General features: G+C 40.2%; 1 protein-coding gene across 1 annotated transcript; it reads left to right on the top strand.

Annotated features, from left to right (window-relative positions):
• Positions 1–829: 829 nt before the first annotated feature.
• On the top strand, positions 830–13,310 carry LOC128702728 (decapping and exoribonuclease protein; the record flags this gene model as incomplete). The annotated part of the gene is given in 2 exon segments (XM_053797155.2): positions 830–956; positions 9,727–13,310. Coding segments are annotated over 2 exon segments (361 nt in total), but the record flags the coding sequence as incomplete, so codon positions are not given.
• Positions 13,311–14,121: the final 811 nt, after the last annotated feature.

Consider the following 14,121-nt stretch of genomic DNA (forward strand, 5'->3'; position numbering starts at 1 on the left):
TATACAGTCCACAATTAATTAGTAGCGCCGTAGTTGAGGGTGCTATCCAATTTATACTGGTCTCGGAGAGATATGGATAAGATTGTGAGGGTCGAGGGGGCCACCTGCAGTGACCAGAGGTGGTTAAGTTTTCTCACATGTCTACTCGGGGTGACTGCGGTAAACAATATAGTTGTTGTCTCCCAATGAGATTACTCGTTTGTATGTAATGTTGAGGTACGTACAGGTAATCACCCCTATAAAATTTTCCATAATTGTAATTGTAATACTATAATTGTATAATAGTAATTGTAATACTGTTTTTAATGCTACTTCTCAAATATAAATTTTATTACTGAAAAACATTATCCACCTCACTGTTGTAATAAAGAAAACAATGTATAATTAAAATTTACTACTCTTTACTTGTCTAGTCTTAAGGGGCACGTCAGTTCCCCTGTCTTCTAATATGTTATTTTTTCCCTGTAATCTACCTTATCCATAATTACTGTTGCATTTGCTCAGTCCTCTGCAACACAATTGTCATCAAAAATTTGTTAAGTTATACCAAGAATTAAGTAAAGATCCTGGACTTCACCTTACGAAGCAGACAAAGCAAATGCTATAGTAATTATGGACAAGGTAGATTATAGTGGAAAAATAAACATGATATTAGGAGACAGGGAAACTCAAGCGCCTCTTAAGCAGCCAGTAAACATTAGTATTAGTCTGCCCGAAATGCCCCGGCATGTTAGTGGTTTTCTTTGTACCAAACAACACCTATAACATGTAAACACACACTGTAACCTTTGCAAAGAAATAAATTTTGTCTTTTGTTTATATTCCATAGAGACAACCTTCGTCAGTGGTGGATAGAAAACACCTTGAATGGAATTCCTCGAACTATTATTGGCTTGAGGACTAATGATGGAATAGTGCACACATTGAAATATTATGAAGCTCGTGAACTATTGGAGGTATGTTGCTTAAAATATTGAAATGTTTATATCCTTATCCTGAGTTCCATTTTATTTCTCATCTCGTTGCTTGTTCAGAACATATTTTATTGTTCGTTTTATGTTTCTTTGTTCGTTTCTCACTCGTATGTCATTTCTTGTTTGCCTCACTCTTTTTTATTTCTCAGCTAGATCAGCATATGTAAATCTTTCGATGTTTGAAATACACATTCAGGTTGTGTATGGCATGTGAAAAGTTGTGTAGAGCATGTGAAAAGCTGTGTAAGCATATGAAAAGTTGTGTACAGCATGTGAAAAGCTGTGTAAGCATGTGAAAAGTTGTGTACAGCATGTGAAAAGTTGTGTACAGCATGTGGAAAGTTGTGTACAGCATGTGAAATGTTGTGTACAGTATGTGAAAAGTTGTGTATGGCATGTGAAAAGTTGTGTACGGCATGTGAAAAGTTGTGTACAGCATGTGAAAAGTGTATGGCATGTGAAAAGTTGTGTAGAGCATGTGAAAAGTTGTGTACAGCATGTGAAAAGTTGTGTACAGCATGTGAAAAGTTGTGTATGGCATGTGAAAAGTTGTGTACAGCATGTGAAAAGTTGTGTACGGCATGTGAAAAGTTGTGTACGGCATGTAAAAAGTTGTGTACGGCATGTGAAAAGTTGTGTACAGCATGTGAAAAGTTGTGTACGGCATGTAAAAAGTTGTGTACAGCATGTGAAAAGTTGTGTACAGCATGTGAAAAGTTGTGTACGGCATGTAAAAAGTTGTGTACGGCATGTGAAAAGTTGTGTACGGCATGTGAAAAGTTGTGTACGGCATGTGAAAAGTTGTGTACGGCATGTAAAAAGTTGTGTACAGCATGTGAAAAGTTGTGTACAGCATGTGAAAAGTTGTGTACGGCATGTAAAAAGTTGTGTAGAACATGTGAAAATTTGTGTACAGCATGTGAAAAGTTGTGTACAGCATGTGAGAAGTTGTGTATGGCATGTGAAAATTTGTGTACAGCATGTGAAAAGTGTACAGCATGTGAAAAGTTGTGTACAGCATGTGAAAAGTTGTGTACAGCATGTGAAAAGTTGTGTACAGCATGTGAAAAGTTGTGTAGAGCATGTGAAAACTTGTGTATAGCATGTGAAAAGTGTACAGCATGTGAAAACTTGTGTACAGCATGTGAGAAGTTGTGTATGGCATGTGAAAAGTTGTGTAGAGCATGTGAAAAGTTGTGTACAGCATGTGAAAAGTGTACAGCATGTGAAAAGTTGTGTACAGCATATGAAAAGTTGTGTAGAGCATGTGAAAAGTTGTGTACAGCATGTGAAAAGTGTACAGCATGTGAAAAGTTGTGTAGATCATGTGAAAATTTGTGTAGAGCATGTGAAAAGTTGTGTACAGCATGTGAAAAGTTGTGTACAGCATGTGAAAAGTTGTGTACAGCATGTGAAAAGTTGTGTACGGCATGTGAAAAGTTGTGTACGGCATGTGAAAAGTTGTGTACGGCATGTGAAAAGTTGTGTACAGCATGTGAAAAGTTGTGTAGAGCATGTGAAAAGTTGTGTAGAGCATGTGAAAAGTTGTGTAGAGCATGTGAAAAGTTGTGTACAGCATGTGAAAAGTTGTGTACGGCATGTGAAAAGTTGTGTACGGCATGTGAAAAGTTGTGTACGGCATGTGAAAAGTTGTGTAGAGCATGTGAAAAGTTCAAGATGTCTGAGGAAGAATGTACGTTCCTTAAAAGAGCGAAACATGTTGCTGGTCAGTGATCAAAACATTTGCCTTATAAATTAAAGGTCCTGGTCAGAATCCTAGGTAGAGCGAAACTTAGTCTCATTATACCCGATGTTTTTATTTCACAATGTTACATGAATGAACTTCAGGTTAATGATCCCCTGGGACTGATTATAATTTATCTTGTAGATTACCATCAAAATGGAAGGATTTAATACCCAAAGTGGCAAAACGAATTAATTCACTTGCAAAAGAAAGATTTATACACTCGTTGTTTCTACCCATACACCGTCCGGTGTATGTTTGAAATAAACAAACTTTGGCATACATATAAATGAATATAAATAATGTATATTTCTGGGATTTCTCCACTGCAGGAAAACTAATTTGAAAAAAATAAAAGATAACTAGATGTACGTATTTAGATCACCGTGTGATCCAGGGAAGGTATCCCAGCATACATAAGGGGGATTACCAATAGACCCCTGGCTGTCTTCAATCAGGCACTGGACAGGCACCTAAAGTTAGTACATGACCAGCTGGGATGTGGTTTGTACGTTGGACTACGTTCGGCCAGCAATAACAGCCTGGTTGATCAGGCCCTGATTCCACCATGAGGCCTGGTCACAGACCGGGCCGTGGGGGCGTTGGCCCCCGGAACTCTCTCCAGGTATACTCCAGGTATTACTTAACCCCAGCTCCCTCTACCTCAGTGCACGTGACTAGAATAATGCAGTGCTCTATATAAGTCTGTTATGCAGTTAAATATTAGTTTTGAAGATTTGAAAGAAATCAGAGAAGGCATTCACACGTCTGTCACGTGGAAATTAACATCCAAATATTTTCAGTAAAAAAATATGTGAAATTAAGATATACACAGCCCAATTCTAATTCAAAACTTCCAATAGGAGACACCAATACTGAGGTCAGTATAAAATACAATAGTACATTAAATGCCTAAGCTGAAAGGGGCCAGTATATCTGAAATATGAAGGGAGGCAGTGGTCAGAGATATAGCAAATATCGAACTTAAGCTTAAGGAATCATACAGGAAACAAGAAACTCAGGAAGAACTAAAAACCATAAATGAAATTGAAAGAAACCTAAAATATTTCTTTTCTTATGCCAAATCTATGGCATAAACAACATCCAGCATTGGAGCCCTGCTTAGACGAGATGGGTCTTACATTGATGACACCAAGGAAACGAGTAAGATACTAAAGGCCCAGTATGACTCGGTGCTTAGTGAGCCGCTAACCAGCCTGAGTCAACAACCTAAATCAATTTTTTATGACCGATACTCAGAATTTGGCCAATTCAGATATCTCTGATATTATCCTAACACCACATGACTTCGAGAAGCAATAAACGACATGCCCATGCACCCTGCCCCAGGCCAAGACTCGTGGAACTCTGTGTTCATCAAAAACTGCAAGAAGCCCCTGTCACGTGCCTTTAGCAATCTGTGGAGAGAGAGCGTGGACACAGGGGTCATCCCACAGTCACTTAAAACGACAGACATAACCCCACTACACAAAGGTGACAGTAAAGCAACAGCAATTACAGACCAATAATATTAACGTCCCATATCATAAAAATCTTTGAAAGGGTTCTAAGAAGCAAGATCACCACCCATCTAGATACCCATCAGTTATACAACCCAGGGCAACACGGGTTTAGAGCAGCTTGTCCCGACTACTGGATCACTATGACAAGCTCTTGTTTGCTCTAGAGGGCAAACAAAATGCAGATGTAGTATACACAGACTTTGCGAAAGCTTCGACAAGTGTGACCACGGTGTAATAGCGCACAAAGTGCATGAAAGAGGAATAACAGGAAAAGTTACATAGATCTATAGCTTCCTAACAACTAGAACACAAAATGTAATAATAAACAGAGTAAAGTCTGAGACAGCCAGAGTGAAAAGTTTTGTTCCACAAGGCACAGTACTTGTTCCCATTCTGTTCCTTATCCTCATATCTGACATAAACAGAGATGTAAGCCATAGCTACGTGTCTTCCTTTGCGGATGACACCCGGGTTTGCAAGACAATCTCCTCCATTGCAAGACTCCAAGCGGACATCAACCAAATCTTTAACTGGGCCACAGAGCACGCTAACACAATTAGTGTTAAGGGCCTAAGACTGTTCAACTGCTTCTCAGCATACATAAGGGGGATTACCAATAGACCCCTGGCTGTATTCAAGGAGGCGCTGGACATGCACCTGAAATCAGAACCTGACCAGCAGGGCTGTGGTTTGTATGTCAGTCCAAGTGCGGCCAGCAGTAACAGCCTGGTTGATCAGGCCCTGTTCACTGACCGGGCAGCATGGATGTTGACCCCCGAAACCGTCTTCAAGTATACTCCAGGTTATTCTGGGTTAATCAGCAAAATACGCTCTTAGTGTCTATAACATTTGTGTACCCCAAATACCATTGTCAAAAATTTGTATGCACACAAACCATAAGTAAAACTTAATTATTTACCTTGAGTATACCTGAGTCAACGCTCCCACGGCTTCGTGACCAGGCCTCATGATGGATCAGGGCCTGATCAACCAGGCTGTTCCTGCTGGCCATACGCAATCCAATGTATGAACCACAGCCCAGCTAGTCAGGTACTGATTTTAGGTGTCTGTCCAGCTACCTCTTGAAGAGAACTAGAGGTCTATTGGTAATCCCCCTTATGTATGCTGGGAGGCAGTTGAACAATTTTGTGCCCCTGACACTTACTGTGTTAACTCTCAGTACACTCATGGCGCCCCTGCTTTTCACTGGGGGATGTTGCACCGCCTGCTGAATCTTTTGCTTCCGCAGGGAGTGATTTATTTATGTGTTCAGATTTGGGACTAGTCCTTCTATGATTTTCCAGGTGTAAATTTTGATGTATTTTTTTTTTTTTTTGCTAGCATTCCAAGGAATACAGATCAAGGGAATTCAACCTTTTCCAGTAACTGAGATGCTTTATTGTACTTATATACCTGCAGTGAAAGTTCTCTGTATATTCTCGATATCTGCAGTTTCACTAGTGTACAGCAATACTCCAGCCTAGAGAGAACAAGTGATTTGAAAAAACTAATCAATGGTTTGGCATCACTAATTTTGAAGGTTCTCATTATCCATCCTATAATTTTCCTAACAGATGTGGTAGAAACATTTTCGTGGTCTTTGAAAGTGAAATTCTCTGACAGTGTCACTCCCAGGTCTTTCACAAGAGTTTTTCGCTGCATTGTGTAGTTAGAATTTGCTTTATACTCCGATCCAGTTTTCATTTCCTCGAGTTTTCCATAGTCGAGTAATTGAAATTTCTCTTCATTGAACTCCATATTGTTTTCTGCGGCCCATTTGAAGGCTTGGCTAATGTGCACTTGGAGATTTGCAGTGTTCTCAGTGGATGAATAACACTCATGGTACTGTCTGCAAAGGACATGTTGCTGTGGCTTACATCTCTGTCTGTCAGATATGAGGATGAGAAACAGGATGGGGGAGAGTACTGTGCCTTGTGGAACAGTTTCTCACTGTAGCCGCCTCAGACTTTACTCTGAGGCGTTCTATTAGGAAATTCAGGATCCATCTACCTACTTTTTCTCTTATTCCTTTACCACACATTTTGTGTGCTATTACACCATGATCTTACTTGTTGAAGGCTTCAGCAAAGTTTGTATATACATGTACTACATTCTGTCTGTGTAGGTCACAGTTTGCTTCCATGAAAGAAATTGGGTAACTTGAAATACTGCTTATCATGCAATAATTTCCTAGTGTTGCATCTACTTAATTTCACCCCTTCCATGCTGATAACCTCATGATATAATTTTTTAGCAACGTCAGCCTTAAGCATACCTCAAGTGCCACAGAGATTCAGATCCATGTTGTTTAGGATATTTTCCCAGCTTGTTTAATTTAGGACATGGTTAACTTGATTCCACTATATGCTTTTGTTATTGAAGTTGAATTTAGTGACGGCACCCTCATAACCGATCACATTTTGTTGGTCAGGAGCCTTGCGCCTACATGTCTGTACCTCTATTATGTTGTGATCTGAGTGTATTGTCTTTGATATGGTTATATTTCGTATCATATCATCATTGTTAGTGAAGTGAGGTCCAGTGTATTCTCTAGTCTTGTTGGCTCTGTTATTTGCTGGTTTAAGGTGAATTTGGTGCAGAGATTTAATAGCTCATGTGTGCATGAATTTTCATCTGAGCTGCCTCCTGGGGTTATCTCTGCTAAAACATTATTTGCTACGTTCTTCCATTTTAGGTGTCTTAAGTTGGGGCAGGAGTTAGAAGATTTTCCAGACAGTGGTCATTTTTCAAAAGTCGTTCCTGAAATTGTTGATATGTTGCATCCGGAGGTTTGTATACAACGACAATGACAAGGTTTTCATTTGCGATCTTTACTGCCAAAACTTCAACTCATCATTTGAGGTGCTTAGTAGTTCTGAGCATATGAGTGATTCTGTGCCATACAGTCCAACCCTCCCTTATAGCTTTAACCTGGGATCCATATTTGGTTGTCAAAGTGATCCTTTATGTGGGTCTCTGTGAAAGCCGCAAACATTGCGTTCAACTCTGTGAGGAGTCCACTGATGAAGGGTATTTTTTTGTTCATTGCTGGCTTTACACCCTGTATATTTGTAAGGATAAATGTCGTCGTGTTGATGGTATGTGGGGGGGGGGTAGCTTTGTTTGCTGGCACTAATATTGTATTGGAGTGGAGGCCACTTACTGTGATTCTGCTCCTGAAATGATATGAGTTGGTGTACGATTTCTGTCATTTCTTGCCAGCTTTTTTTTTTCTTAGCACTAAAAAACCTCTGTCTCTGGAGCGGTTGTGGCTACCCTGTTTTGTTGCCCATGGTCTGAGTGATTTGTATCTTCTTGTCCCCTTTAGGTAGTGTGCCTAGCAATTTATGTTGTGTCATCGTCTTTCCTGGACTGAAGAGTGACACATTTCAGGGTGGGAAAAAATTGCAGGAAACAGAGTTACATTCTCCTGGTGTCATGTGGGCACATAATTTTCTGGGATGATCAGAACTGCACGTACCACAAGTTTTTCCAGATATTTCATGCCTGCAGGTATCCAAGGCATAGAATTTGCATGGGTTTGATTTCTGTTTGCTATGGTTTTCCGTGACTGCATTCTCTACTGGTGTGTTTGTTTCAGACTCCCCACTATCAACAGTATCTGTGACCAATTACTATTATTATAATCAAGGGGAAGCGCTAAACCCGTAGGATTATACAGCACCTGTGACCAAGCCTGGTCACAGACTGGGTCACGGGGACGTTGATCACCGAAACCCTCTCCAGGTATTCCTCGCATCAGCCCCTTGCTTGCCATCTCCAGTGGTACTGCTATTTTGTAACTCGAGTTCACATATCTTTGTCTATACCTGTTTCCTTAGCACCAGGACCCCTGTCCCTCTCTGGTGCAATGGTTTTCATTTCTTTATTCTTACAGGTACTGTCCTCCAAGACAGCATCAGCACCAGGGGTGACAGTACCATCTGGTCCACCCTTATTTTCTCAGCTGTTAAACAAGACTGTCAAGTTTTTTAAGAAAACTTGTTTCAATGTTTCTGTCTTTTATTACAGATGTAATTTTTTCCAACATGTGCCTATTGTTAGGGCAGACCCAAAAACATTTTCTTGATTTAATGTCCTTGAACGATTGTTGAATATCTACACACAATGCATGAGACCATTTTCCACAGAAGTTGCATGCAATCCAGGCAGAAGATCACTTGCTGCTGAGTGTGCAGACTACACAGTGTTTCATGAATTAGTTTTGTGTTGGCTATACTGTAGTTCTGTCTATTATTCCAGTGTTTGGTACATATACTTTTATTGCTTATTTATATACTAGTTTTATTGCTTTTTTATATACTAGTTTTATTGCTTATTTATATACTAGTTTTATTGCTTATTTATATACTAGTTTTATTGCTTATTTATATACTAATTTAATTATTTATAGTTTCAGTGTCTCATACATCAAACTTTACTCGTACACTTGACTGATCTCCTAGGCAAGCTAGTATATATATACATATATATCTATATATATAATTTTTTGATTTATGTAGTTTCAGTGCCCCCCCCCCCTCACTAAACTGATAAACGTGACCGATCTCCTGGTAGGCTTGTCAAACACTGCGACTGTTTCTGACCAAAAGAGACATTCTCTAATTATTTCACAGAAACCATTCTTCTCTGTATTGGACTGAAGAAGTCACTGACTGATGAAATGTTTCTGTAATAAACATTTTTAAATGTTGCCCAAGTGTCTCATTCTTCACATTACTGTACATTACCTGGAGTTTACCTGGAGAGAGTTCCGGGGGTCAACGCCCCCGCGGCCCGGTCTGTGACCAGGCCTCCTGGTGGATCAGAGCCTGATCAACCAGGCTGTTGCTGCTGGCTGCACGCAAACCAACGTACGAGCCACAGCCCGGCTGATCAGGAACTGACTTTAGGTGCTTGTCCAGTGCCAGCTTGAAGACTGCCAGGGGTCTGTTGGTAATCCCCCTTATGTATGCTGGGAGGCAGTTGAACAGTCTCGGGCCCCTGACACTTACTGTATGGTCTCTTAACGTGCTAGTGACATCCCTGCTTTTCATTGGGGGGATGGTGCATCGTCTGCCAAGTCTTTTGCTTTCGTAGTGAGTGATTTTCGTGTGCAAGTTCGGTACTAGTCCCTCTAGGATTTTCCAGGTGTATATAATCATGTATCTCTCCCTCCTGCGTTCCAGGGAATACAGGTTCAGGAACTTCAAGCGCTCCCAGTAATTGAGGTGTTTTATCTCCGTTATGCGCGCCATGAAAGTTCTCTGTACATTTTCTAGACAATCATTGTGTTTTCTTGAATTTTACGTCAAAGACTGAATTAAAACTTAACAAATATATTACAAATTTCCACTGAAATTTGCTAACTTTTGTTAAATGTTGTATATTTCACTTAGATCGGATATTTACAATGTTAAATTTAAATCTCCAGTTTGCTCCAACAATATAGTGAAATACTAATTAATTCATTTTGTCCTGGCAGGATGAAAGTGAAGCTGACGTGTGTGTTAACTTCTTGGTCCAATTTTTGACTTTTGTGAAAACCAAGATGGCTGCCGATACCAAAGCCGAGTACAGATTCGTCTGTGAGAGAAATGGAAACATTTACTGTACTAAGTTGCCAGATTCTGCTCGTGCAAGCCTCCTGCCAAGCTGGTACACGGAGAAAATATTCTCCAAAGATACAGGAAGTAAATGTGAAAGCAAGAGAAAATAAGAGTGAAATTAAAGTTCGCAAAAGGGTGACAGAGGTTGGATATGAATAGAACTACTCAAAGAATTAGCTGTCTAAGGAAGTTCTTTGGGTAGCCATGATACTAGGTTGGACACTACTTCTGTTTGAGAGGTTCAAGTTAAGAAAAACTTGCATAGTATAGGCCGGTAGGCCTGCTGCAATGTTTCTCCATTCTTATGTTATTATAATACATTAGATGCTTGGTAAATGTGGGTGCTCCATTATTCATCTAAATGAGGCCGGGGAGGGGAGGGTGTGTTTACATAAAAGAAAAATGCTAATTTGATGTTTTTTGTATAAATAGTTTTTAATTTGTAATGGTAATAATAATAATAATAGTAATAATAATAATAATAATAATAATAATAATAATAATAATAATAATAATCGTAATCTTTATTTCTACAAGTACATGATACAACTTACACAGAACTTGCTGGTGGACGGCCCTTGATTATGCAGAACATTTCGGGCAACTTGGGTTAATTTTGTCCCCAGGATGCGACCCACACCATTCGACTAACACCCAGGTACCTACTTACTGCTAGGTGAACAGGGACAACAGGTGTAAGGTGATTAACAACTAGGTACCTACTTACTACTAGGTGAACAGGGACAGCAAGTGTCTTTAAAGGAAACACGCCCAATAAAGGACCCCAATGGAAATAGGTCACTCTGACGTTTTGGGTTATCCTAGATACTTTACACATATGCTGCTATATATGATACTCTATGTAGCTGTATTTGTGTATATCTGAATAAACTTACGACTTCCGCGTGTACCGGGGATCGAAACACGGACCTCAGTGTGTAAGCTACGGGCACCAAGAGTCACAATACACATAATTATGCTTTTTTATACCATATCTGCCATGTTAAACAAAGATCATATGAGAATAATGAAAATCAATATGGTGCACTCGGACGAAAACTAAAACTTGTAAATATTGATTAATTTTATAAAAATGGTTAGAACATATGTGGACCCCCGGTTAACGATATTTTTTCACTCCAGAAGTATGTTCAGGTGCCAGTACTGACCGAATTTGTTCCCATAAGGAATATTGTGAAGTAGATTAGTCCATTTCAGACCCCCAAACATACACGTACAAACGCACTTACATAAATACACTTACATAATTGGTCGCATTCGGAGGTAATCGTTATGCGGGGGTCCACTGTACTTTTATTATTATTAAAGATTCGCCGGTATTCTTCCGGCCCGGGCTTTTTCCAAGTGGTGGCCCGGCCTTGGCTCCCTCTCTTGGGAGTGTCTGAGACCTAAGTCTCCCATGGGAGGAAGCACAAGTACCTCCTCATCTTTGGGACCAACTGTCCCCAGGCCTAGCCACAAGCTAGGCCTCTCTGGGCATGGTGTCGATGAGAGAACATATACATACACCAAGCAGTCTTATACAAAGACGAACAATACTAGCGATTACAAATAAAATAAAATATACCATTTTAATTTTCAGCTCCTAAAATGAATAAGCAAGTAAGTTTATTTAGGCACAGGTATACATAACCACAATTATCATACATGGTGTAAGTTACCAAGAATATCTCGAAAAAGTCAAAGTAATTTATTTCTAGGTTAGGTTAGGTAAAGATTAGCCGGTATTCTCCCGGCCCGGGCCTTTTCCAAGTGGTGGCCCGGCCTTGACTCCCTCTTTAGGGAGTGTCTGAGACCGAAGTCTCCCATGGGAGGAGGCACAAGTACCTCCTCATCTTTGGGACCAACTGTCCCCAGGCCTAGCCACAAGCTAGGCCTCTCTGGTCTGCCATCCCCGCCCCAAAGGAGCAAATGGGAATGACAGTCTTATGAGCTAAAAGCTCGGACTCAGGCACCTACCCTACCCTAGAAGGGTTAGGCATGGTGTCGATGATTTATTTCTAGAAGGATCCTTGTAATATCTTACTTAAACTTTAAAAGTTAAAACAGTTAAGTAACTCTATGTGAATATCAGTTACAATTAAAAAAATATAATAGGAATAAGGTAAACTGAGTTATTTATATTAAAGAGGGGATCAGCTTACAATAATTGATACATAAATGTTAGCAATACAGGAATGTATTAAATATTTCTTAATTGGTATTTAGCCTATTAGGTGTCGTAGAGCTCGATTGGTAGCGCACTCAACTTACACGCTGAGGTCCGGGGATCGAATCCCCAGTACGGCCGGAAAACATTAAGACGTGTTTCCTTAAGACACCTGCTGTCCCTGTTCACCCATTATTACATGTACTTGTAGTAAATAAGGATTATTATTATTATTATTATTATTATTATTATATTATGAGAATTCTGTACATGTGCATAATGACCGTATATAAAAATTCAGTTAATTTATAATAATAATAATAATAATAATAATAATAATAATAATAATAATAATAATAGTAATAATAATAATAATAATAATAAAAGTCTCATAACCAGGTTAGGTCGGGAAACAGGACAAGTGTTTCCTGACGCAGGTCTTAGTCATATGATGACCCGCCACTGGAGCTTTTGGTCATCTGACCGAGGCCTTCCGCTGGCTTACCCTTCCACCTTTAAAAATTATGGTCATAGTTACAAACATTCAGACCAACTTCTAGAAAAACTTACTGATATTTATCAAAAACCTATATATAAAAAAAAATTGCACATTAGATAAGTTGAGAAAAAAAATCATTCCCAGAATAAAAATTAACATACACCTTTCTTGACAGATTATTTTTAATATAAAAACATCAAATACCATACTAATAAAAAAAAAATTGATCGACACCATGCCTAACCCTTCTAGGGTAGGGTAGGTGCATGACCCCGAGCCTTTAGCTCATAAGACTGTCATTCCCATTTGCCCCCTTGGGGTGAGGATGGCAGACCAGAGAGGCCTAGCTTGTGGCTAGGCCTGGGGAGTTGGTCCCAAAGATGAGGAGGTACTTGTGCCTCCTCCCATGGGAGACTTAGGTCTCAGACACTCCCTAAAGAGGGAGCCAAGGCCGGGCCACCACTTGGAAAAGGCCCGGACCGGGAGAATACCGGCGAATCTTTAATAATAATAATAATAAAATCAAATTTAAACAAGAAATAATACATATACTGATTTTTCTATATCACTCCAGGTATACTCCAGGTATACTCAAGTATACTCAAGTATACTCATCGGCGGATAATTCAAGGATTATTATACAAATATGTAATTCAAATTGGAATATAGACATAAGCTGATAAAGACAGTCTTCTCTGACAATATTGTTGTCCCACACGTTGACACTGACAGCATTGTTGTCCCACACGTTGACACTGAGAGCATTGTTGTCCCACACGTTGACACTGACAGCATTGTTGTCCCACACGTTGACACTGACAGCATTGTTGTCCCACACGTTGACACTGACAGCATTGTTGTCCCACACGTTGACACTGACAGCATTGTTGTCCCACTCGTTGACACTGACAGCATTGTTGTCCCACACGTTGACACTGACAGCATTGTTGTCCCACACGTTGACACTGACAGCATTGTTGTCCCACACGTTGACACTGACAGCATTGTTATCCCACACGTTGACACTGACAGCATTGTTGTCCCACACGTTACACTGACAGCGTTGTTGTCCCGCTCGTTGACACTGACAGCATTGTTGTCCCACACGTTGGCACTGACAGCATTGTTGTCCCACACGTTGACACTGACAGCATTGTTGTCCCACACGTTGACACTGACAGCATTGTTGTCCCACACGTTGACACTGACAGCATTATTGTCACACACGTTGACACTGACAGCATTGTTGTCCCACACGTTGACACTGACAGCATTGTTATCCCACACGTTGACACTGACAGCATTGTTGTCCCACACGTTGACACTGACAGCGTTGTTGTCCCGCTCGTTGACACTGACAGCATTGTTGTCCCACACGTTGGCACTGACATCATTGTTGTCCCACACGTTGACGCTGACAGCATTGTTGTCCCACACGTTGACGCTGACAGCATTGTTGTCCCGCTCGTTGACATTGACAGCATTGTTATCCCACACGTTGGCACTGACAGCATTGTTGTCCCACACGTTGACACTGGCAGCATTGTTGTCCCTCACGTTGACACTGACAGCATTGTTGTCCCACACGTTGACACTGGCAGC

Source organism: Cherax quadricarinatus, chromosome 79 (genome assembly GCF_038502225.1).
Source record: "Cherax quadricarinatus isolate ZL_2023a chromosome 79, ASM3850222v1, whole genome shotgun sequence".
Taxonomy (NCBI): Eukaryota; Metazoa; Arthropoda; class Malacostraca; order Decapoda; family Parastacidae; genus Cherax; species Cherax quadricarinatus.